The following is a 25,230-nucleotide window of genomic DNA, read 5'->3' as shown; positions in this document are numbered from 1 at the left end:
ATTGCACTGGTATAAACAGAGTATCAGATTATCTGCAAATGAATATACAGAAAGCCTTCATGCTTGTTCAATCTCTTCACATCTTTTTTTTGGGGAAGGAGAAAGAAGATAATCTTGTTCAGATTGAGACAGGATTTTGTTCATGCTGTGAGCATGCCAAAGAGGAAGAAGGGCTATAAACCTCACATGGGTTCATAAAGGGTATAGTTCTAAAATACAATGACTTATATATTTATGGCTTTGTTTCACTTGCTTCCCTTCTGTCCTCTCAATAGTTGGCTTTGTGCGACAGAAAGTAGGTTGCAGATTCTTCCACTGCTGAGAATGATAGCATCTGAATGAACAGAGAGCAGCGATTTGGCCCACTATGCCTCTGAAAGGATTATCTAATTTGTCCTCCGCTACCTTTTCTTTTGCCACAGTCCTTCAATAGCTTCTTTTTTTTTATCATGCATATAATAAATTTCAAAAGAAATTCTGATATCGAATCTGCTTCCACCATTCCGTCAATGTATTCCAGATTTAAACAACAGGCTGCATAGAAAACAAAATCACCTCATTGTCCTGGTTTCACCTTAAATCTGAATCCCTCTAGTCACTGACCGTACTACTAATGGAAATGGCTTCTCCCTATTAATCTAGCAAAACCCCTCAAATCTCCCCTCTTAATCTTCTCTGCTCTTAAAAGAACACTTCCAGCTTCCCTAGCCTCCACAGCTCAAGGTAAAATGAGCAGAATGTTGGTTTTGCTCAAAGATGAACATTTGTCATCTATTACTAAAACAATGTCTATACTGGTGTCTAATCAGCTCTGAGCTGTTACGCTGTTACAGGAGCCTAATTCCATCATTAAGAATTTATTTGAGCTGTTAGTGCTCTGCGTGCAGTGTGCTATGATGATAAGGAACGTGACGATCACTATCTGCTAAGATGTTCCTTGTTCTGCCGATACATAGAGCCCTGTTTGAACATGACGGCATATTAAAAATGAGTGCCTGGCAGCTAGGGTGATTGTAAAGACAGAGGATCAAGATGGCGGTTGGGCAGTGGAATGGGTGTAGGAGAAGATTGAATTTAACGTGAATCAGTGTGGGTCGATGTATTTTGGGAGGAAAGGCAAGGAATGAGAGTGCACACTTTTTAAAAAAAAGTGAGGCACGTAATAGGTACAAACTTGTGCATTTAGTGAGATGGAATGTAAGTAAATGAAATCATAAAACAGGTTAACCCACTATTTTGTGTTTTCAAATTAGGACATGGAGTATAGGTGGAAAGGCATAATACCACAAATTAGGGTAAACATAGCTAATGCCACTGTTACAGTTCTTTGTTGAACTAAACAGTAAAGTCACCATAGTCTTACCAGATGATAGGGCTGCTCTCTCATCAAAGCCTGGTGCTGGTTTATCCTGAGGGTCACCATGCCTCAGGTGAGAGGAAGATGTTGACGAGAATCTTTCATGGTACCTCACTACAGTGAAGCTATTAAAATCATAGAAAGTGTACATGTTTGTTGACCAGGAGGATTGCAAGGGTGGGGCGACCACAGTTGAGGAAAGACTGATTTCATTGGAGTCCTGTCAGACTAGTTTTTAAAGTTATGCTTTTAATATGAAGAAAGACTTTGATAGAATGATTTGGGAAATTTTTTTTAAAACCTGGTGAATGAGTGGGTCAGTAATTTCCTAAAAAGCAAAACAGAAGTTAGGGGAATTTTTATTTTACAGAGGGATGTTGGAACATGGAATTTTTTGCCACCGGGGGAGGGGGTCGTGGGGTGATTACAGCAGAGATCATTGTAACATTTAAGAGCAAACTGGATAAATATTTGAAGCAGAAGTTGTTTCAGAGCTATGGAAAGTCTGCGTGCCACTGAGATAATATGACTTCATGGACCCCTTCTGAGCTGGAGCCATCCACAGTTGTTAGTCTTTTTTCAGGGCCTTGTTTTCCCCCCCCGTTTAAATCCTTTTTGAGTTGATAGCATTTTGGGAACATTGTCAGCTTTTGTTTTAAAGCTGTCAGTTTTTCTGAATTTTGCACGTTGGCAATGTATAATGACTATGCCTATTTCCACTTGCGCTGCATTCAGTAAATGACACCACGTATCACCAAGAGGTTGGGAATTACGAACCCTAGTGAACAAGACACTAGTTCACCAAGCTAAACATCCAAAAGTACTTTCATTTCTCTGTCACAAATCATGAGTTCAAGTGGCTAGAGTACAATCTTGACCAACACCTCCACTGAGAGTACCTCTGACTATGCAGCACACTATGATTCAAATCAGAATTCAAACCATAGTCATCTTCTCTCTTAGGTAAATGCAAATAATCCCACAAAATTATCTGAAGAAAAGATGGGAGGTTAGCTCCAGTATCCCGGCCAATACTCATCCCTCTGCCAAGATCACGAAAAGATGATAGCATGCAAATTAGCTACTCTGACGTGGTCGGTATTGTAACGCAGAAACAAAGACACTTTTTTGGCTGTTAAATCTCCTTGGAGTAGCAGATCCTTCATGCATGTCTAGTCTCTGTGTGCCATCACACTCTGCCCTGGTGAAGAGGCTGTCACACATGTCCTTCTAGAACATACCTTTGCAAAGAAGGTCTAGAGAGAAATGCAGTAGTTTTTCTTGAGGTTTGTCTTGAGCAGCTGTGACCTGGGACTCTGTGTTCAATGGACTGTTCCCTGGGATGCACACCAAGACAAATGTTGACTATGCCTGGAGGACCACAAACTCAGTGACAGACTCTCTCTAGTCTGCTCGAAACTTGTTAGTCCTCTAGCATGAACAGTTGACCACGACCAATTGTTACAGACTGGCACATTCCAAGGTCCAGGACTACATGCTGAGGGACGCCCTAAAGCTTGGGTCAGCTGCTGCCAAGGCACGATGGGAAAGAACCAATGTTCAGTTATCAGACCCTCTCATTGCCTCAATGTCTGTAAATACTCTCCTGCATGAGTAAGAAATGCCTTTTTTTTAAACCGCTGGGAATGTCAAATTCTAATGGTTGTTTTCCTTGATACACAAAGACTGCTCATAACTGCTTTACTACCTATGAATGTGGATTACAATTTTTTAAAAATAAAGTATATTTTTTCAGGAAAATCTTCTTGGCGTGGTATAAAAGGTGCTATATAAATACAAGTCTTTCTTTTCTCTGAAAATGAAACTCCATCTTCCCACCTGCTGCTAAGGGCCAGGGATTAAACCTGGAATCGATCTGGAATTAGAAGTACACCAACTGATGAATGGTAACCACGTCTCTTTCAGTGCTTTGCATCCTCATATATCTATTTCCTAGTTAAGTGCAGGAGCCAAAAATTGCAATAGCCGTTGCCCAAAGAGCACTTCCTGACCCAGGGGCATCATCTGTGTCTTATTCCTATCGGAACTCCCTAATAACATCAGAATGCACCTTTTTCCGATGAAATTGTAATGAGAAACAACTGTCAATCACTGCCCTATTAGCCTGGATGGGCTCACTTCCTGAAACAATTTATTGGATTCCCAGCTGCAAGCAAGACCTGGTCTTTTCAGCCTTTTCTCGGGGCTATTCAGAGGGAGTGTGTGCATTCTGCTACTGCTGTGCTCTCTTTGTACGGACTGTTTGCTCACAAATTCAACTTCCTGAGTTTGCCACCTCCCTTTTCCCCAAAACCTGCCAAGTGTTTACCAACCTTTTGCTTTTGACTTGTAGTTGGTATGATAATCACCAGCTGTTCCCACGCACCAGGGAAAAGGAAACATATCGCACTCCCTCCTTTCTTTGAAGGAAGCCCAAAGAAGTAGGCTTTTAAAGGAACTGATTTTGGGGCCAGGGTGCCTGTATATCATTAAAAGTCACTTGTCAATCAATGTCCGACAGAATCTGATCTAAGTGTCGCAAATCTGCTTTGATTAAGTCAAGAAAGAGTTAAACAAATCTGATAATATATGCAGCCAACGAAAGTCAATCTTTCATTCTTATCTAACGTCCCTCCCCGCCATAAAAATTAACCAAAGTTGCAGGTTTCCAGTTGGGCAAACTGCTTTTTAGAGGGTGTTAACCCATACACTGTGTGACTGTTTAACATGTTATCCAAAAGATGACACCTCTGACAATGCAACACACCCTCAGTACTTCACCAAATGGTTAACCTAGATTTTGCACTTCAGTTTCTGGAGTGGGACATAAACCCCAAAACTTCCAAGTCAGAGGTGAGAGTGCAACTGAGCTACAACAGGTATCCAGGATTACCTACTGAAAAGTGTCTAAATAGAAGAACATGAGGCAGGGATAGACTTGGGCATAATTAAGATGGCTTGCGTAGAGAGAACATCCTGCCAATACTACTGAAACTTACACATAAATAATGAACACTGATGAGATAGGTTACTGCCTGTAGAATGATCTCTCACCTCGAGTCAGCGCTTTTAGGAAAGGCATGAGAAAAATGGGGGAATGAGAAAAATTGTTAATTTATATTCTTTACAAAAGAAGCCTTCATTACAAATGATACTCGTACCTAGGTTGATATCAGAGTGTAATATTAGGATATTAAATATTAACTGTGCTAATGACTTGGCTAAAATGGCAAACAGGCATTTTAGACAAATGTATGGGTTACTAATATTGCATAATATAACTGCAGCCCAGAACATGCCATTTACATTTTTGGTAATGGTCAAATCATAACATAAAGGTGACTTTTAATGTAGATTTTAATCATGGAAGGGACCCAGAGACTTTAAATAGCAGGAGCTTGAACTAAAACAAAATCTTCACAGTGAAAACAGAATTCTAAGAGCAGAAGGTGCAATAGCTACTCCATGTGTTGACCGGGAAAATACATTTCATAAATGGTACACTAAACCAAAAACGGTCTCAAACTATTCTACAGGAAAGGGAGCAATAAATGAAAGGGGCAAGCAAATGAAGAAACATGAAGTGATAAATTATGTTTCCACAACATTTCTGTTTCATATGAAAGTTAAAATAGCTACATTACATGAAATAAATGCAAAATTTACACATGCTTAGGCGTAAGTTAAGAAACATTTTATAAACTTTACCTTCAAATTTTGACACGTTCACAGTGTGAGCTAAAAGCACAATACTAGGAGCAATAAAAGTTGCAGTGTTTTATAAACTCACTTAAGGCAGAGAATTAACACAGAAATGGGATATTTTTAAAGGGTTGAATTCCTACGTGGTCAAAGCACTGAGCCCTCTTGCACCCACAAATATATGGTCGAGGCAGTTGTGTTTATTTCTAAACAAGTTGCCAATGTGAATACAACTCTTATCAATGTAAGAATAGGGTTCCTTGCAGGCACAGTCTTGTGATCCAAGTGACAGCGAAAATCAGCCCATCACTTTCACACACAATACAAAGGTAATGCACAGCGAGGCAGAGAAAGCAGAATCCATTTGTTAACACAATACAGGTTAAATTCCATTTTTAGTAGAATTCTGAAAAACTGATTTGGTTTTCATGCCTGACAATAACATATACTGCAACTGGACGAACCTACAGCCAGGTAAATTCAACTAACAAGACTTTATATTATCTGAAATATTTTATGTGCAGCCCTAACAGGTTTTACTGACTCACTGAAAGCAATAAAAAGATTTCTGACTTTATGTGTGTTCTCTGATCCATTAAATTCCAGCAAAATGGGGCAAGCAACAATAAAAAAATGGAAATTTCAAACAAGAATTTACTTTTAAACAAATATTCCTGATATTGTCTTCTTCCAGTTTCCTCCAGCACCCTACCACCAACATTCACCTCACTGCCCTGAACTTTCTGCAAATGTTTTCCTCCATTGTGCATTATTTTGACATTTTTATTTCATTATCATGGTTATTAAAAATAACAATGTCAACAGAACTCTTCACTCTCAGGAAGAATTATTTAGATTTTCTGCTTCTGAAATGAAACATGGAGACTAAATTTGGACTCTCATTAGTGGCGAATGAGCCAATCATAAGGATATTATTCAGCCATGTAAAAAAAATTATCTGGCTAATTCTATCAGTGAATATTTTACAGATGAATTAGGCCACAGAATCTAATTATTTTTAATGTTCAAACAGCGCTGTCTGTCAAGCTGTGTTTAAGCTACTTAAGATGCAGTAGATAGGTTTGTTCTTATCAATGGCAGGGCTGATAACAGCAGCGGAATGACAAGTACAATCAGCTAGTTACATTGATCAAACTGATCTCACCCACGCTTCATATTCGCCCAACTAGGCTGAATGACTTATCGCAGGAATATATTGGGTTAGACAGAATGATTTGCTTTCTGTGCGTGTGACTGACAACTATTGGGGATTTTGTGACTCCTATTAAACCTCCCCTCCTCATCGCTGGACGGATATTGAGCAGCTTGTGGGACACGGGAGATCAGACAGCAACAGTCCCTTAACAGGAGCTAGGCTGAAAAATAGCAACATGTGACTAATTAATGACCTCTTGCTCCCTGCCAGAGGAGCGGAGTCAAGGGTGATTAATTAAATTAGCAAAAGGAGGAAATTACGGTGTAAAGAGCCAAAGTTTGATTGCTCTATAATTAACCAGAGTGCAAATAATACCCGCATCTATAAATAATCAGAATGGAATTAATTGCAGCGCTGTTTAAAGCTTTTTTTAAAAATGGGTAATTATGTTCAGTTCTCAAAAGAAAGAAAATTGCCATTCTCGTAAAACTGAGCTGCTGTGTAAATTTTTAAAAAAATTGCTATTTAAAGATCTGGAAGTTTAGGAGATAACCAACACCACTTTTCAAATCAAAGTGGAATGATTTGATCTCTTCACAGAAACTGAGTGCAGCTGTAAGGACTCTAAGAATAAATATCTACTGGGATTTGGAAGCTGTATCAAATGGCATTAACTATTCCTCTCTCTTATCTTGAACACAAAAGAAAATCTAATAATTAGAGCCATGTAACAAGCCTAATTAGCAGTTAGCAAAAGCATTTATTCAACTGATTTTCACTGAACGCAGACCACAGAAATGCAAGTCACTCCACCCAGTTGGAAGCAATTGTCAGAATTAACACAATAGAACTCAAAAGCTACACAACACCAAAATCTAGAGAGAATCAGCACACAGAAACATCTCAGCATGTTCATCAACTAGGCAACTATCACTTCAATAAACAGCTGTAGTGTCAACCGATATAGGATATTATCAATTGTTATTTACCATCACTCTGCAAACCCAAGCTGGGTTAAATTGCAGGTCTCCAAAGTAACAGTGAGCTTTTTAAAACATTTGCAGCAACACCTAAATGCTCACAAATCACATCTGTCCAGAATCAGTCCAAATCATTTGCAGAACCTAAAGTTACAACAGTTTTCAACAAATTTTCAAAACATATTCCAGAATTCATACGTTGCATTTTTCTGGAAGAATCAACAATACATTTTAGAGGGAAAACAGTTCACAAGGGGTTGGAGTTTGCTTATAGAATTATGGTGAAGCTATTGAAACGTGCTGTTATTTTGTGTATAAATGTTACAGCAATTTATGGTGTGGCCAGATATGAGCTTAAATGCCAATGTCTAAAAGTTACTGTCCAGTTGTGTTCAGCCACTGGGTTGATTAAAAAAAGGCATTTCACTGCCTGTAGTGAATGTTATGAAGGTGTATATTGACATGGTAGTTATAGTCTAAATGCACCACAGAAATTTAAGTCTTGTCATTTCACGTCTAAGTACCTTTTAACGATGTGATAATTGTTAATTATTGCCAATCAACCTCTGTGGCACTGAAAATTAACTATTACAAGGGCAGAATCTCATTCCATCTCATTCTGAATTTTTCATGTCAGTTTTAAATATGTTAAATGTTAGATTTTATTTTTTAAATTTTTTTCCTTGTTCCTTTCCTCCCTCTCTCTGAATTAACTCTTCTTCTCCCCCCTTTCCACCTCCTTTGGTCCACCAGAAGTCTCTGACTCCTTTCCCAATCCTCAATCCCATAGGTTAAGGAGCTAGTCTGTTGGTTGTCCTGTGCATTTAGGTCCATGATGCTCATTTTCCCTTGCAGTGCAAATAAGAACTCACTCTTCCAGCAGAATTGGAAACAAAGTATTTGTCAGTAGAAGGGTGCAGGGGCAATTCTAAAGGCACATGCAGTTGGATGCCCTACTTGGGTAAATTCAGACCATGTCTGCTGTACACTGTAATAAGACCATAAAAGCTAGACTTGCTTCATTTATCGAAGACTTAAAAACATACGATTTAAAAACAATTCTTGGGACATGGGCAGCACCAGCAGGACTGCCATATTTGTCCATCTCCAGTTATCACTGAGGAGCTGATGGTGAGTCTACTTCTTGAAGAAGTAGTCCACATGGGGCAGTAATCCCACAAATCTGTTTGGAAGGCTGTTGCAGGTTTTCGGAATGCATATTACAAATAGCACAAACTGCTGCCACTGAGCAGTAGTGGGGAGGGACTGTACAGTCAGGTGGTGAATGGAGCACTGATTAAGAAAATTGCTTCATTCTGGATGCTGTGAACTTTCTTCAGTGTTGTTGGAAATACACTACTCTGCTTGCCTAGATGAGTGTATGTTCCTAACCTAAGCCTTGTGGATGGTGGACAAGCTGGTGGGCCTCAGGGGCTGAGTTACTTTACACAGAGTTCTCAGTCTGATCTTGTAACCACAGACTGAAATGCTGGTCCAGTTAAGTTTTGATCAAAGGTAGCCTTCCAGATTGTGACAGTGGTGAAGTAAGAGACTATAATGGCAAAAGAACTCAAGGCACTGTAGGGGAAAACTATTTTACATCACAAGACTTCAGTGTTTGGAATACACTGATAGGCTGCTGGGGAACAATTAAATAACCATTGTTAAAAGGGAGTTGAGCACGTTTTTGAAAGTGCAAAAATTATTTAAAGGGGTAAGAGTAAAGAACGTGGGTCAAAAGAACTGGGTAAGAATCAATCTGCTGTACAATTATACAATCGTAACAACTCTTCAAACATACAAATTTGGCTATAAAGTGCTGTGGTATATCCCGAGATGGTGAAAGACACTACTCAAATGCACGCCTTTATTTCTTGAAAAGAAATCCCCAATTTGAATTACTGATAGGGATCAGAATCGTTTGATGATTAAAAGGTTTAAAATTGCTGAGCATGGCTCCTTAATTTTAATACCAAACACCCGTTTCTCTGTTGAATTCTCCATGGACTATTCTAACAATAATGTCTTGGCTTCACCCTCTGCCACAGCTCTTCTCATTATGTGTTCAACGCCATCAATCTATCCAATGGAGCAACTGATTCACAGTTGACAGAAGCAACACATTTCTTGCAGTATCACTTCAGGTGTAGATTCAGGATTCATGTCATCCTATTCCGGCTATGGGACTGACCAGGTTTCTGAAGCCACCAGAGATACTGCTCAGAAAAGTCACTCTAACTTTGTACCAGTAACTCCAAGTATTCAGTCCAATTCAGTCCAAATAAACCATTCGGTTCATCTGAATCCCATGGAGACTAGCATTAAAAGAGCCTAAATGCGCATCTCAGACAGAGCTTGTTCGGTATTCAGAATTATCAACATGATCTCACATTAGTGTATTGGTTCAATGGTTGCATCAACTACTGCAAGATTTTAAGAAACTTAAATTAAAACAACTAGTTTTGCAAGTTGGTGCCCCCAGTCCATCCCCTTCCTGATTTAGGCTGAGCACACTGTCTATAAACCGTGTCTGGACAGCTGGGGGCAAATCCACCAACTATTTGCAAGCCTCTTGCTGTCTATGAACTCTGTACTGCAAATAGCAGTTGGTCAGTGAAACTCAATTCCCTCCAGTGAGATTAGACCCCACTGTGTTTACTAATTCAAACATGCCTATTGCCTGTATTAGCCCTCCCTTCTAGGATCTTGGCAGCATTATCAAATTCAGGAGTTTAAGCTATTAAGGTTGCCTGTCCATTCACACATTGAAACAGAAAATCTTAGTAGAGGAAGTAATTCAGGTTAGAAGGTAAACAGGTACTAGCTGTCAATTGGTTAACAGATGTCTTGATACATATAAAAGGGGGAAAGGATGGTTCATGTTGCGAATAATGGGCTTTGCATGTAAATACTGAATTGGCTAACAGGTGTTTTTACCGGTAGTAGAGAGCAGTTTAAAAAAGGTCACGATGATTTTGTAGTTGGAAGGTCACTCAATTGTGCACAGCAGCACTTTGGAGTACAGAAAAATGGAGGAAAGGGCTCTTATGACAGTGGTAGTGGACTTACTTCTGGGTCAGGAGATCTGGGTTCAAGTATCACCTGCTCCAGAGGTGTGTATCAACATCTCTGAACAGGTTGATAAGAAAATATCTACAAAGAGGGCACAGCTGAGACTCTGCAAGTGAGGTATTGGGCTGCTTTGGCTATAAACTCTGCATAAAGGAAGTCCATTCTTTTACTTTTTTGTTAGAATCTATTAATAGTGGAGGCCACACAGCTCCTCAAACTTGTTCAGCTACAATTCAAACTGGCTGATCTGTAGCTTAACTCGATCTCACCTACATTGCCTTTTGCAAGCCTTAACTAGGAGTTACATGAATTAGTTTGACATTATACTTAAAAATAAACTTAACTTTGATGGGTGGAAACTTGGATACAATCTGGAGAAGCCTTTGTGAGCAACTGAGAATGTGAAGCGTGGATCAGGCAATGATCGCCCTCAACTGATGGTACCAACTTCTTGTAATATCACAATAGTGTCACACACTATTCCACATGATTCCATTAGTGCTTGTCTAACACTACTTCCCCATTCCCCAAGAGAAATAGTCTGAAAGAGTCCCATCAGTGGTTCACCCAACCAACTTGAGCAATGGCTACATAACTGTTTCAATAGAAATCCAGATCCAAGGAATACCAACACAAACGTGATCAACTTTCTCATCTCATGTGGCAAGTCACGCGTTGGTGTGAACTTGGATTGCATCAAATGTTTCAGTGTCCCACCTTTCATCTACTGAACACTGAGTCAAGGAAATTGGAAAGCATTCGTAAGATATGTGCAATTTTATTAGAAGCTGAATGTGTCTGCTCAAGTTTAGTGAAGGAGGTATCCTTGGTTCACTTGCCAATATTTATCCCTCAGTCACAAAAAAATTTATTTGATCCTTATCTCTTAGCTGTTTACAAACTGGCTACCATCCTTCCTTCAACAGTGACATTACAAAAGTCCTTCCTCAGGACGTCCTGACGCTATGATAAAAACTCAATAAATGCAGGTCATCCATTTTTTTGGCATAAAAGAACCCATGGTCATTTGCAAAACAGAGCAGGGAGATTCTGCTCTTAAAATAGCAAACTTTAATGGGCTGAACAGCCTCCAATAGTGCAATGTTTTATGAAGCAAATGGTTAATGCAAAATTCAAATTAAAGTAATATTCTCCAGGGTAATGATGCCCGCTGATATCTTATGGCCTCTACGGTTCCAGTCGATCCTGTATAATCCCTCTCAATGAACACTTAAGTGCAGACATAACTGCAAAACCATAACCCCTCTCTACGGCCCACTTCCTGGACTTGTTAATGGCTACTATGGTCAAATCCAGGAGCAGGTTCTCCGACCTGTCTGCTCCTCCCTGCACAGTGGGTGGGGCTTAAGAACAGCCAGAAATTTAGGAACAGCCCCTTTAAAAAACTAAGGTGGGGGGCTTGCAAACAAAAACATTCAACATGAATGAGGAAAACAATATCTCCACATCATAAAAACTACATGTGTCTTGGCACCCCATGAACTTACTATTCCATGGAACTACTGCATGCAACACTCTCTAACCATGGTCTCCGATGGAAAGAGGAAAGTAGAATGTTAACCTAGGGTGCATTTGAGCAACCAAGATGGGTAAGTGGAGAGTGTGTAACAGCAGCCATCCAGAAAATGAGGGAGGGACTTCACTCTGGCATCCTGGCTAATATTTACCCTGAACCAACATCAAAGAAGAAAAACAGATTGTCTGCTATTTTTCTATTTGTGGGAGCCTGCTGTCCACAAATCAGCTGCTACATTTCCACGTTGCAACAAATTCAAAAAGGAAAAGTACTGAATTACCTATAAAGTGCTTTGGAATATCTTGAGGTCATTAAAGGCGCTATGTAAATGAATATCTCTACCCCACCCACCACAAGATTTCAAACCTGGGAAGATTGCATTCAGCAGCAGAGTACTACACAGAGAATAAACGAAAATTCAAAATGGAAAATACCAACAAATTCCACAGACTGGGCCATGCCCACTGACAAGTGATAATGATAATTTATGGTGAGTCACAATTAGAGGCCCTGTCATTTTTGTGTGCTCATGCCAACTAATTAAATCTGTCAAATGAAAAAAACAGTAATGCTCATGTGATAATTAATACAGAGAGACACAAGTGATCATGGAGCAGGATAGCAAGCTGCAATGGTCAGGATAATTCCCCCTCCAAGCATTAGCAGGGGAAAAAAAGGTGAAATTGCCCCATAATAATTGTCGTTACTCTGATCACTCAAGTAGAAGAGGGTTGATTAAAAAATAAAGTCAAGCCTTACTAGCTTAAATATCCAAGTGCGGGAATGATAAAATTGGAGGAGTTTATTCATACCATTAAGCCTGGGAGAACTTAATTGAAAGAAGAGCCGAAGCTGGACCTTGACAAGCAGGAGGTCACTGTAATTGCTGCCGGACATATTTAACATTAAGATAATCAGGCCATTAATTACCCTTTGGATCATTAAATCAGCCAGTTGCAAAATGAAATTTCTGCCTCTATTACTCACTTGAGAGACCACGAGGGGGCCTTTAATTTATCAGCAAGCTTGGGATACAAAAGGGCCTCGGCACAAGCGAGTGCTATGCTTCTGTGGCGTACCAATTCGCCATGCTCTCTGCTCAAGGAAAATTAAATAGGTAAAGTAACCTCTGTTTTCCATACAAACCTGGGGCTACGAAATACAGAGAAGGAACAAAACAAAGAGCAGGGGAGGAGGGTGTGGAGGGATAGGATGGGGGTGCATTGGGGGAGCTTAACAGGAAAAACAGAAGAATAAAGATCTGAGGCTGTTCTCTACTTAACATCGTAATAAGGAAATCATCCCTGATTATCAGTGCTAATTTGGGCACTGCCAGTAGCTTTTTATGCGGGTTTCTGAGTGACGTTTAATTAATTCAATTGCTTGTTAATGAGGGAAGTGACATGTGGGGAGCAGATGCCATCCAAATACAGATCAGGCCCTGGCCAGGCAACTGCAGAGGGTCAGTGGCTTTCTTCTCTCACCAAAAAAGACTCATATTTGAATAGAGAAATTATATAGTGACTCATTTCAGAGACAAATATTACAAGTGCTGCTGAAGGAGATGATTATTTTTAACCTGCACCCCATATCTAACTCCACCATTATTTTATCCCTATCCTTCCAAGCGTTTGCTTAAATTGTTTTGATACTCCAATTTTCATCCTTGTCTCTCTTGAATAGGCTTACTTTTTCTCTGTATCTGTAACCCCATCCATCCTGCAAACCTCTGAAATCTCACGCCTCCAATTCTGGCCTCTTATGTTTTCCCAGTTTTCAGAAGTGCCAACGACGTGGTCAGCTGTCTGAGCTCTGGAATTCGTCCCAACACCTTCCTCTTTAGAGGCATCCCCTCAAAACTAGCAATTTTACTGTGCTTTAAGTTATCGGCACTAATGTTGCCTAACATGGCTGAGCGTCACATCTTGTCTGATTACATTTCTAGTGTTTTTTAGACCTTATTTCATCTGGGCTGCTTGTGACTCCAGACCCACAGCAATGTGGTTGACTCTTAACTAGCCTCTGGGCAATTAGGGATGGGCAATAAACACTGACCTAACCAGTGACACCCTCATCCTGTGAATGAAAAACATGGAGTGGGAGGGGTAAACTACATTTAAAACATGCTACATAAATGCAATTATTGTTATTATGCCACAGTGATCATCAGAGACAAAGTGTCAATGTAATCCCCAGAGGGAGACAGGATTCACTCTTCCTCTATTGTTCACCCTGTTTTCTCTTCCTGCTATCCTTGTACTTCCACCTTGAGGTTACCTCTGCATGACTTAAATCCACGTGCCATCACTCTGACAGACTGTGCTGCCAACCATCACGTGACCTCATTATTGCAGTGTTTTCAAAATGCAGTAAAGATTACCAGCAAGTGGAAACGCTGGACAAGTCACATCAACATTTATACTTCATGCATGGGTTCCAGCTTCCAGAAACAGAGGCATGCATTTCTATAGTGCCTTTCATTCTTCAGAACAAACCAAATCACTTTACAGTCAATTTGTGCACAAGAAGATCCCACGAACAACAATGCTATAATGACCAGATCACCTGATTTTTGTTTTAATGTGATGCTGATTGAGGATAAATTTTGATCGAGGTACTAGGGAGAACCACACTGCTCATCTTCCACATTGTCTTATGAGACATTTTGTGTCCACTTAAGAAAGCAGAATGAGCCTCCATTCAATATCTCATCTGAATGATGGAACCTCTGATACTGCCACACTCCCTCAGTGCTGCAATGGAGCATCAACCTAGATTTCATGCTCAGTTTTCTGGACTGGCATTAGAAACCACAACTGTTTGACTTAGAAGTGTCCAACTCAGTCTGGCGAGCACGCCTGGATGCATTTAGCACCTTTAAAACTAAAAATTCTGATGATTTTTTTGTGAACATGAAACAATGTCACATGAACATAAGAGCACTTAAAAACATTTGCAAAAAACTGGGTGGCATTGTGTCAGAGTGGCTGGCAGCACTACCTCATAGCACCAAAGAAGCAGGTTCAATTCTAGCCTTGGGTAATAATCTATGTGGAGTTTGCACATTCTCTCCATGTCTGTGTGGATTTCTCCTGGGTGTTCCGGCTTCCCCACACAGTCCAAAAATGAGCACGATAGGTGGATTGGCCATGCTAAAAATGGACCCCTGTGGAGTTATGGTGATGGTGTGGGTCTGGATGGAATGCTCTGCAGAGGATCAGTGCAGACTCAATTGGCTGAATGGCCTCTATCTGCACTGAAGTGATTCCATGTTTCTATCTAAGTCTATCCGTGACCTCTACAGGGACAGCAACATGCCTCTGCAATTCTAGCCCATTTCTCAAAATTTGAGACCTGCATTACCTAAAAGGGCAAAGGAAACCAGAGAACAGGAACCAATCATTGCCCCAAAAGATGATATATGACCGCTCCTTCATTTCTGATGAGTGAAAATCTTGCACTATCAAATAAAGCTGGACCTCAGTGAAAAATGCTCAGGTACATACAATTGGGTGGACCATAACATATTCGAATGAAGAAGAGGGAATTTTAATAGTGAGCAATGGAAGGAATGGTGGCATTAATACATGGTTACCCTCTACACATCAAGACTGCAATGGATGGTATCGTTCAAGAACGCAACTCACCAACACTTTCTCAATGGTAATGCGAGATGGACTTTCAATATCAGCCTTGTCAGTGATGCCCACATCGTGAGAGTTAATGCAAAAAGCTGCAGAGTGCAAACTGTCTGAGCGGGGCCCCCAAACATCAGTGCATTGTCTTCACTGGCAGACAGGGAGAGCTCATGGAATATGTGAGCGATTAGATCAGCCAAAATCACAATGTTAATGTGGATGTCTCAACTGCATACTTGGCAATTGAAATAAAAGCTATAGAAAGTCAGAGATACTCTGCCCATCTGGCAGCATCTGTCAGAGGCAAGACAATTTTTCATTGCTGTTAGGCTGATGTTTTTTCTTAATCAGAACTAGTGAAGGGATATGTGCCAGAAGGATCCCAAAAAAAACTGAACTGTTTTCTCTTTCCAGATGCTGACCTGCTATGTACTTCTGTTTTAATATCAGATTTCCAGGTTTTTTTTATTACTCAATGTGATAATTGAACATGCTCACACTGTCGGGACAATTAATTCCTACGTGCTAACTCTCTTTCAATGTCATCAGCCCTTGCTAATTAAATGCATTCTAATTTAAAGAGGGAATGAAATTGACGGCTGATGGTAATTGCTGTAACTTTGCGAGATTTTCTAAGGATTTACTGAAAGCTAGTTTTGTTCCCACCTGGCACTACATGTGTGAGGTGTGTACACGTACATACAACAAGAAACAAAAACAAAGTTGCTGTAAAAGCTCAGCAGATCTGGCAACATCTGTGAAGGAAAAAAAAGAGTTAACGTTTCGGGTCTGATGACCTTAAGCATCTGCAGTTCTTTTGGCTTTTATTATATATAACAAGCTTCTGAGTATAAAACATGATATTGAAACTCAACTCTTGCTTTGGGTACACAACCTCAGGATAACCCCAGCAACAGAACCAAAGTCTCATGAGTCACTTGTTCATCAATAGGTTATTGTCAGGACATCTAAAGATGCAAAAAAGACCCTGAACTACCGGTTGCCCGCCACTTCAATGCACCACCTTGCTCCCTGGCCAACATCTCCGACTCCGGTTTGCTACAGTGTTCCAGTGGAGCCCAGCACAAGCTGGAAGAACAACACCTCATTTTCCGCTTGGGGATCTACAGTCCTCCAGACTCAATATTGAGTTCAATAATTTTAGGGCCTAAACTCTCCCATGTCCCATTGCCCCACACCACACACCAGGCCTTGTTACCACATAGCCTGCCACTACACACCCACTGTTAGTTTAGACTAGATTCCCTACAGTGCTGTTAGATTAGACTAGATTCCCTACAGTGTAGAAACAGGCCCTTCGGCCCAACAAGTCCACACTTTCCCTTGAAGCATCCCACCCAGACCCATTCCCCCTATAACCCACAGATCCCTGAACACTACGGGCAATTTAGCATGGCCAATCCACCTGACCTGCACATCTTTAGACTGTAGGAGAAAACAGAGCACCCAGAGGAAACCCACGCAGACACGGGGAGAATGTGCAGACTCCACACAGACAGTTGCCCGACGCTGGAATCGAACCTGGGTCCCTGGTGCTCTAAGGCTACAGTGCTAACCACTGAGCCACCATGCCGCCCCATGTTGTTAGTCACTAACAGTCCCCATTAACAACCATTCACCCTCCCAGCCTGATCGTTAGCAACTCCTTTGTCTGTCCAACTGTCTTTCACTCTCTTTGGGCTCTATCCCATCGTTTACTTCCTACCCCACCCACCTCCCTATTTTCTGCACATAAATTGACGTTTTCCCAGCCACCATCAGTTCTGAGGAAGAGTCACCGGACCCGAAACATTAGCTGTTTTCTTGTCCACAGATGCTGCCAGACCTGCTGAGCTTTTCCAGCAACTTTGTTTTTGTTCCTGATTTACAGCATCTGCAGTTCTTTTGGTTTTTATTTAGTATTTAACTCATTGCCACATCTCTTCCAGGCATGCCCACCTTGAAGAAGTTCTGCTCTCCGATGGGATTTCCGTTCCAATCTCTCTTCTTGCCCACTGACATTAATTTCACTGTCACTCCTGGTGTTTGATCAGGTATTTGCTAAAACTCGTTTCCACAGCCATATCACGTTACTCAGTGACTGCCTCTGGCTAAGACTCACCCCATGTGGATTCCAACTGAAATTCCATCTCATGTTTTGAATCCTCCCAGGATCACAGATCTGTCCATGACGTTCAACGTTCCATGGACAGCTGCTCTTGCTGCATCCTGAGATCCATGCTCAGTGCCATGTGGCTTCACATTATACACTCTCAACCTTTGTCTCCAACAGCATCGCAACACAGTGGCTCAGGGTTACACCACTCCACAGTTCCACTTCATCGTCCAGCTCATTCGTTGTGCTAACAAGACACTTTTTCATTTCTTTTCAGGCAAAGCCCACAAGATGCACCAACTCAAAAATCCCATGGCCCTCTGGAACTTACCTCTCCTCCCCTTCCCTCTGACTCGATTCCCTCCCCCAAACCCCACACTTCCTGTTGGGTATTCACCATTCCTCCTAACCGTCTGCTCTCCAATGCTGAATGCTCTGTGCTCAGCAAAGGCCTCAGGTTATCCCTCTGCATCCCCACCGTAATGAACTTTGGGCATGACATGGCGCCGAACTGTTCTTCCACCGGCCTCACCTCCGTGCTCATTTCTCTGGACAAGAGTCCTCTCCCCGTCCGACAGACCCCTTTGCCCAACTCCAACACACTCCCTCCTCCTGGACCCCTCCCTCTGGCCTTTTACCTGCACTCGGTCTTTTCATTGAGAACTGTCAACGTGGTATCAGTCGCCTCAATTTCACTGCCCCTCTCAACAAATCCAACCTATCTCCCTCCGAACCGACTGCACTCCGTGCTCTCAGATCTAACCCTAACTTTGTCATTAAGCTTGCCGATAAGGGTGGTGCTTTTGTTGTCTGGCATACTGACCTCTAGCTTGCAGAGGCTGAGTGCCAACTCTTAGATACCTCCTCCTACCTTCCCCTGGACCATGGCTCCACCATGGCACATCAGGCTATTTTATCCACTACAGTTACGGATCTCATTTCATCCAGTGATCTCCCCCTATCCGCTTCGAAGCTAACAGTCCCCTAACTCTGCACAGCTCGTTTCTACCTCCTGCCAAAAATCCACAAACAGGACTGCCCAGGTAGACCCACCAATTCAGCCTGCTCATGCCTCACAAAACTTATCTCTTCCTACCTTGACTCAGTCTTTTCCTCTGATCCAAACCCTACCCACATACATCCAAGATTCATCTGACGCCTTATGCCGGTTTCAAAGCTTCCAGTTTACTGGCTCCAGTCATCTCCTCTTTACCATGGATGTGCAAACCCTTTACACATCCATTCCCTCCCAGAAAAGTCTTAGGGCTCTCTGCTTCTTTTTGGAGCAAAGACCTGATCCATTCCCACCCACCACCACACTCGTCCACTTGGCTGAGCTTGTCCTCACCCTCAACAACTTCTCTTTCAATTCCTCTTGTCTTCTTCAGGTAAGTGGGGTTGCCATGGTACCTGCATGGGCCCTAGTTATGCCTGTTTCTTTGTGGGGTACACGGAACATTCCTTGTTCCAGTCCTATTCCTGCCCCCACTCACAACTCTTTCTCCGATACATTGATGACATCGTCAGTGCTACTTCCCTGTCTAACATAAAATTGGAAAACTTTCATCAATTTCGCCTCCAATTTCCACCCTGCCCTCACGTTCACCTGGTCTATTTTCTGACTGTTCGACATTTCTGTTTCCATTTCTGGGGATAGACTGGCCACGAATGCCCATTACAAACCCACCGACTCCCACAGCTACCTGGACTATACATCCTCACACGCCACATCCTGTAAAGACTCCAGCCCATTCTCTCAGTTCCTCCGTCTCCATCACATATGTTCAGCTGAGGCCAACTTCGACAAGGAAGCCTCTGAAATGTCCATATTCCTCCTTAACCAAGGATTCCCCAGCTCTGTTGTCGTCAGGACCCTCAATCGGTTCCGACCCAACTCCCACACTTCTGCCCTCACCCCTTCTCTTCCCTCCCGTAACAGCGATAGGGTTTCCCTTATCCTCACCTACCATCCCACCAGCATCCACATCCAGAAGATCATCAGGTGCCATTTCCACCGCCTCCAGCAAGATGCCACCACCAGACACATATTGCCCTCCCCTTCCCACCCTTGTCCGCCTTCTGCAGGGACCTTTCCCTTCAGAACACCCTGGCCCACACTTTCTTCACCCCCAACACCTCCTCATAGCCCTAAGGCACCTTCCCCTGTAACCGGCTAAGGTGCAACACTTGCCCATGTACCTCCTCCCTCCCCAGTATCCAAGAGCTCAAACATACCTGCCAAGTGAAGCAACACTTCACCTGCACTTCCCAGAATCTAGTCTACTGCATTTGCTGCTCACTATATGGTCTCCTCTACACTGGGGAATTGAAGCGTAGACTTGGCGACCATTTTGCAGAATATCTACATTCAGCTCACAAAAAAGACCCTGAACTACCTGTTGCCTGCCACTTCAATGCACCACCTTGCTCCCTGGCCAACATCTCTGTCTCCGGCTTGCTACAGTGTTCTAGTAGAGTCCAACATAAACTGGAGGAACAACACCTCATTTTCTACTTGGGGATCCTACAGCCCTCCGGACTCAATATAGAGTTCAAGAATTTTAGGGCCTAAGCTCTCCCATGTCCCCAGCCCCCCACAACACACCCGATGTTGTTAGTCACCAATAGTCCCCATTAACAACCATTCACCCTCCCAGCCTGATTGTAAGCAACTCCTTTGTCTGTCCAACTGTCTTTCACTCTCTTTGGGCTCTATCCCATCGTTTACTTCCTACCCCACCCACCTCCCTATTTTCTGAATATAAACTGACATTTTCCCGGCCACCATCGGTTCTGAGGGAAGGGTGACCCGACCCAAAATGTTAACTCTGTTTTCTCGTCCACTGATGCTGCCAGACCTGCTGAGCTTTTCCAGCAACTTTGTTTTGGTTCCTGATTTACAGCATCTGCAGTTCTTTTGTTTTTTACCTAAAGATGCAGTTCTCCATATCTTTTAAAATGTTTAATTTCTCCAAGTATCAAGAATGCTCAGATAATAACAGCAGTAAGTGAAAAAACCTTTTAATTTCTTACTCCTCACTTCTTGAAGCTGGTAATGCATTCTGGTGCATGGCATGGTGAAAATTCATCAATAATTTCAAATATAATAGAAGTAACTTTCACAATACAGTATATGTCAAAGCAAAAAGATACAAACTTCTTCACCATTGTAAGAAGTGTTGTCTCCCTTAAGAAGCATTCTTACTGCCTGGAGTCACTGCTCCCTTCAGTACACAGAATTCTAACATTTCTACATACTAACCCCTAAAGATTTTGTATTCCTTAAGATTTACATTGACTTAAGAACAACGGTTTCATTGAACACACTGAACTCGACAGTTATTGTCTGTGGAACACAGCAACCCAATAACTTCTACTGTCACCTTTATCACAAATTCCTGTCCCATAATTACTGTTTAGACAAAGCCATCAGCCTCTAGATATATCGTCCAATTAACACGCTGGCCTATAGCGTTACTGTCTCCTTTACCGTACAAATTCCAAATGTTTCTGTCTCTCAAAACAGAATTAACGCAGGTGTTGTAGGCGGTAGTGGTTACTCCACTTGTCATTTCTTGCTTTTCAGCTCTCACTGCTGGCAAGCAGTACGAGCATTGTGTATTGGAAGACACATCCATCTATAAATACCTTCTTCATCAGTGAGCCCCATGTTAAGCTTTCCATGGCGACCAATACAAAATTTCTGAAGAAGGGTCTAGGCCTGAAATGTCAGCCTTCCTGTTCCTCTGATGCTGCTTGGCCAGCTATGTTCATCCAGCTCTACACCTTGTTATTTCTGGTTCCATTGAGTACCTGGTCTAAATCATAGGGGACACAGAAGAAAGCTGAATGTAGACAGGACATACACGCCCACTGCCATTTGGTTGTGCCCTGAGTCTCCACGACCCAGATCCTCACCATTACCTTAAAGACAATGTCCAGAAAGTTATCGTCTACTTTAACAAACTGACCCCCAGGAATCCTCATCTTCTTTAACGCACTGACCCTGGGACACACTGTCGCCGTTAACACACTTAACCTAAATATCACCAGTGATAATGGGAACTGCAGATGCTGGAGAATCCGAGATAACAAAGTGTGGAGCTGGATGAACACAGCAGGCCAAGCAGCATCTTAGGAGCACAAAAGCTGACGTTTCGGGCCTAGACCCTTCATCAGAAAAGGGGGAGGGGAAGAGGATTCTGAAATAGATAGGGAGAGAGGGGGAGGCGGACCAAAGATCGATAGAGGAGAGGATAGGTGGAGAGGAGAGTATGGAGGGGGGGGGGGGGGGGGGGGGAATAGGGACGGGATAGGTCAGTCTGGGGAGGACAGTCAAGTCGAGGTCGAGGAGGCGGGATGGGATTAGTAGGTAGGAAATGGAGGTGCGGCTTGAGGTGGGAGGAGGGGATAGTTGAGAGGAAGAACAGGTTAGGGAGGCGGGGTCGAGCTGGGCTGGTTTTGGGATGCAGTAGGGGGAGAGGAAATTTTGACCTGGTGAAATCCACATTGATACCATTGTGCTGCAGGGTTCCCAAGCAGAATATGAGTTGCTGTTCCTGCAACCTTCACTTTGCATCGTTATGGCACTGCAGGAGGCCCAGGATGGACATATCTAAGGAATGGGAGGGGGAGTTGAAATGGTTTCCCACTTTATACCACTCTACCTATTTCTTTCAAAATTTCATCTGCAAATTTCTTGATCATACTTCCTATGTTTAAGTCTAAATCATTAAGAATCACCATAAACTGCAAAGGGCCCAGCACTAGCCCAACAGAACCTCACTGGAACCAGACTTCCAGTCCAGAAACAACCTACTACCATCACCCTCTCCCTCCTACCTCTCATCCTGTTTTGGATCCAAAGTGATCTTACTTTCTAGACCAGTATGTCTTGGGGGACCCTACTTTCTAAAGTCCATGCAGACCACATGAAACGCATTACTCTAAGAAACAGCCCCTGCCACTACCTCAAAGATTTTGGTCAAATTTGTCAAACACAACCATCGCTTACCAAACTCATGCTGACAATGTGAGTCAGTTGAAGTGTAGATAAATTCTGTTCCTCAGAATTCTTTCTAATACGTTCTCCACTACAGCAGTTAGACTAACTGATCCTTGTTCTAGACCACACTCCCCAACCCATCAGAGGATTAGTTTTTTCTCTCTCTACCCTATGAGAGCCTTTCTTCAATCTGAACATGGAATCCATTGAGAGTTGGCAAGTTAGATACAAAATTGGCTTTGCCCTAGAAGACAGTGGGTAATTGTGGAGGGCGTTTTTCTGACTGGATGTTTGCAACCAGTGGTATTCCGCAAGGATCGCTGCTGGGACCTCTGTTGTTTATAAATATCTATATAGATATATAGATAAACAATCTGGATAAAAACGTCAGTGGTCTGCTTAGTAAGTTTCCAGATAGAGTCAGAGAGGTCTACAGCATGGAAACAGGCCCTTCTGCTCAACTTGTTCATTCTGCCCAGTTTCCACAATTAAATTAGTCCCATTTGCCTCAGCTTGGTCCACATCCCTCCATATCTATCCCATCCGTGTACCTGTCTAAATGTTTCTTAAATGACAAAATTTACTCGCTTCCGCCACTACCTCTGGGCAGACCATTCCAGGTGCTCACTACCCACCGTGAAAAAACTGCCCCTCTAGACTCTTTTGTATCCATCACCTCTCACCTTAAACCTATGTACTCTAGCTTTGAACTCCCCTACCATGGGGAAAAGCTGTCTGCTATTTATCTTATCTATGCCTCTCATGATTTTATAGACCTCTGTAAGATCACTCCGGAGTCTCCTATGCTACAGGGAAAAATGTTCCAGCCTATCCAATGTCTTGTCATAACTCAAACCTTGCAGGCCAGTAGCATCCTAGTAAACCTGTTCTGCACTCTTTATCGTTTAACAATATCCTTTCTATAGTTGGGCCACTGAACTGCATGCAGTACCCCTAATGTGGCTTCACCAACATTTTGAACTGCTGCAACAAGATGTCCCAACTCCTATACTTAATACTCTGACTGATGAAAGCTACTGTGCCGAAAACATTCTTCACAACCCTGGCCAGCTGAGCCTCCACTTTTTAGGAGCCCAAGATCTCTTTGCTGTGGAACAATTCCCATGGCTCAACCATTGTCTGTCTAAGACCTGCCCTGGTTTGACCCATCAAAATGCAAAATCTTGCATCTAAATTAAACTCCATCTACCCTTGCTCAGCCTACTGGACAATTGATCAAGATCTCACTACATTCCCAGGTAACCTTCTTCAATGTCCACTCTACCATTGATCTTGGTGTCATCTGCAAACTTACTTACCATACCTCCTAATTTCTCATCCAAATCATATTATATCATTACGAATAACAGTGGATCCAGCACCAATCCCTGTGGTACACCGCTGGTCACAGACCTCCAGTTTGAAAATTAATCCTCCTACTCCATCCTCTGTCTTCTAAGATGGAGTGCTTTAGCTATAAGGAAAGGTTGGACAAACTTAGATCGCTTTTGTTAGAGTGTATTAGCAATGAGGAGAGGTTGGATAAACGTAGATTGTTTTTGCTGAAGTGTTGGAAGCTGAGGGACGACCGAATAGAATTAAATAAAATTATGAGATGCATGCATAGTCAGTGGATAGACAGAGTTTCATTCTCTAGATGGAAATATTAAATACTAGGGGGCATAGGTTTTAGGTGAGTGGGGGAAAATTTAAAGGCGTATGTGCGAGGAATGTTTTGTTTTTACACAGAGGGTGGTAGGTACCTGGAACACGCTGCCAGGGAAGGAGGTAGAAGTAGATATAATAACAAAGTTTAAGAGACATTCAGGCAGACATACGAACAGGCAGAGAATAGAGGGATACGTACCACATACGGGCAGATGGGATTAGTTTAGAATGGTATCATGCTCAGCACAGACATGGTGGGCCGAATGGCCTGCTCCCATGCTGTACTGCTCTATGTTCTATCTCGAATACATTATCCCTTAATCTTCCAGTGGAAGGAATACAGGCTTAGTCCAACACAAGGCTACATGCTACTGAAACATCAGTGGATAGCTGACAATGCCTTTGAGATATTTTGTCAGTGCAAATCATTTAGTGCTGACTGGGGAAGGAAGGTGTTCCTACATGCAGAAATGGTTAAAAATCACTGCCTTGAAGATTCAGGGTGCCCACCCCTGGAGTTGTAGGCCTTTTCACAGTTCACAGGACTGACCTCTGGTGAACTGGAACAGTGACAGTACTAACCCACAGTTAACACTGATTTTATAATTCACAACACTTGTGTTAGTGTGCCTTTATCTAACACTTAATTAGTGCGTTATTGGTGCTTCTTGCCCTAAATAATTGCTATATTAAACATGTAATACAAATTCAACACACCAAACACAGAAGCTGAGCTGTCAAGGAAAATTACCACTGTATTAAATAAATACATTCTGGACCAAGTTCAAGTTAATTCTGGCCACATTGATCTTATTCAATTCTCACCCTCAGCACAGAGAGTGCCTGTATTGAACAGTAACAGATCAAAAGAAAAAAATAATGAAAATTTCAGACAATTTGTACTGAAAGATTTTTGCTCACAAGTATTTAAAAAGGTGCCATGGAGGAGTAACAGCTTCTGTGTTAAAAAAAAGTAAGTCGATAGTCTTTCAGCAGATG

General features: G+C 42.2%; 1 protein-coding gene across 7 annotated transcripts in view; it reads right to left on the bottom strand.

The window, feature by feature from the left end:
• agap1 (ArfGAP with GTPase domain, ankyrin repeat and PH domain 1) overlaps positions 1-25,230 on the bottom strand; it is a 667,156-nt gene that overhangs the window by 39,646 nt on the left and 602,280 nt on the right. Inside the window, exon 18 of one of the 7 annotated variants that reach the window (XM_059647056.1) lies at positions 21,317-21,376. The exons of the other annotated variants lie outside the window; for them this stretch is intronic. Within the exon in view, the coding sequence (XP_059503039.1) occupies positions 21,349-21,376 (28 nt within the window). The 3' untranslated portion in view covers positions 21,317-21,348. Of the gene's footprint in view, positions 1-21,316; positions 21,377-25,230 lie in introns of those variants that run through there. 7 annotated transcript variants of the gene reach the window in all.

Source organism: Stegostoma tigrinum, chromosome 7, assembly GCF_030684315.1.
Source record: "Stegostoma tigrinum isolate sSteTig4 chromosome 7, sSteTig4.hap1, whole genome shotgun sequence".
NCBI classification, from domain to species: Eukaryota; Metazoa; Chordata; class Chondrichthyes; order Orectolobiformes; family Stegostomatidae; genus Stegostoma; species Stegostoma tigrinum.
The sequence above is the reverse complement of the archived record's forward strand: the minus strand, read 5'-3'. Positions and strand labels throughout refer to the sequence as shown.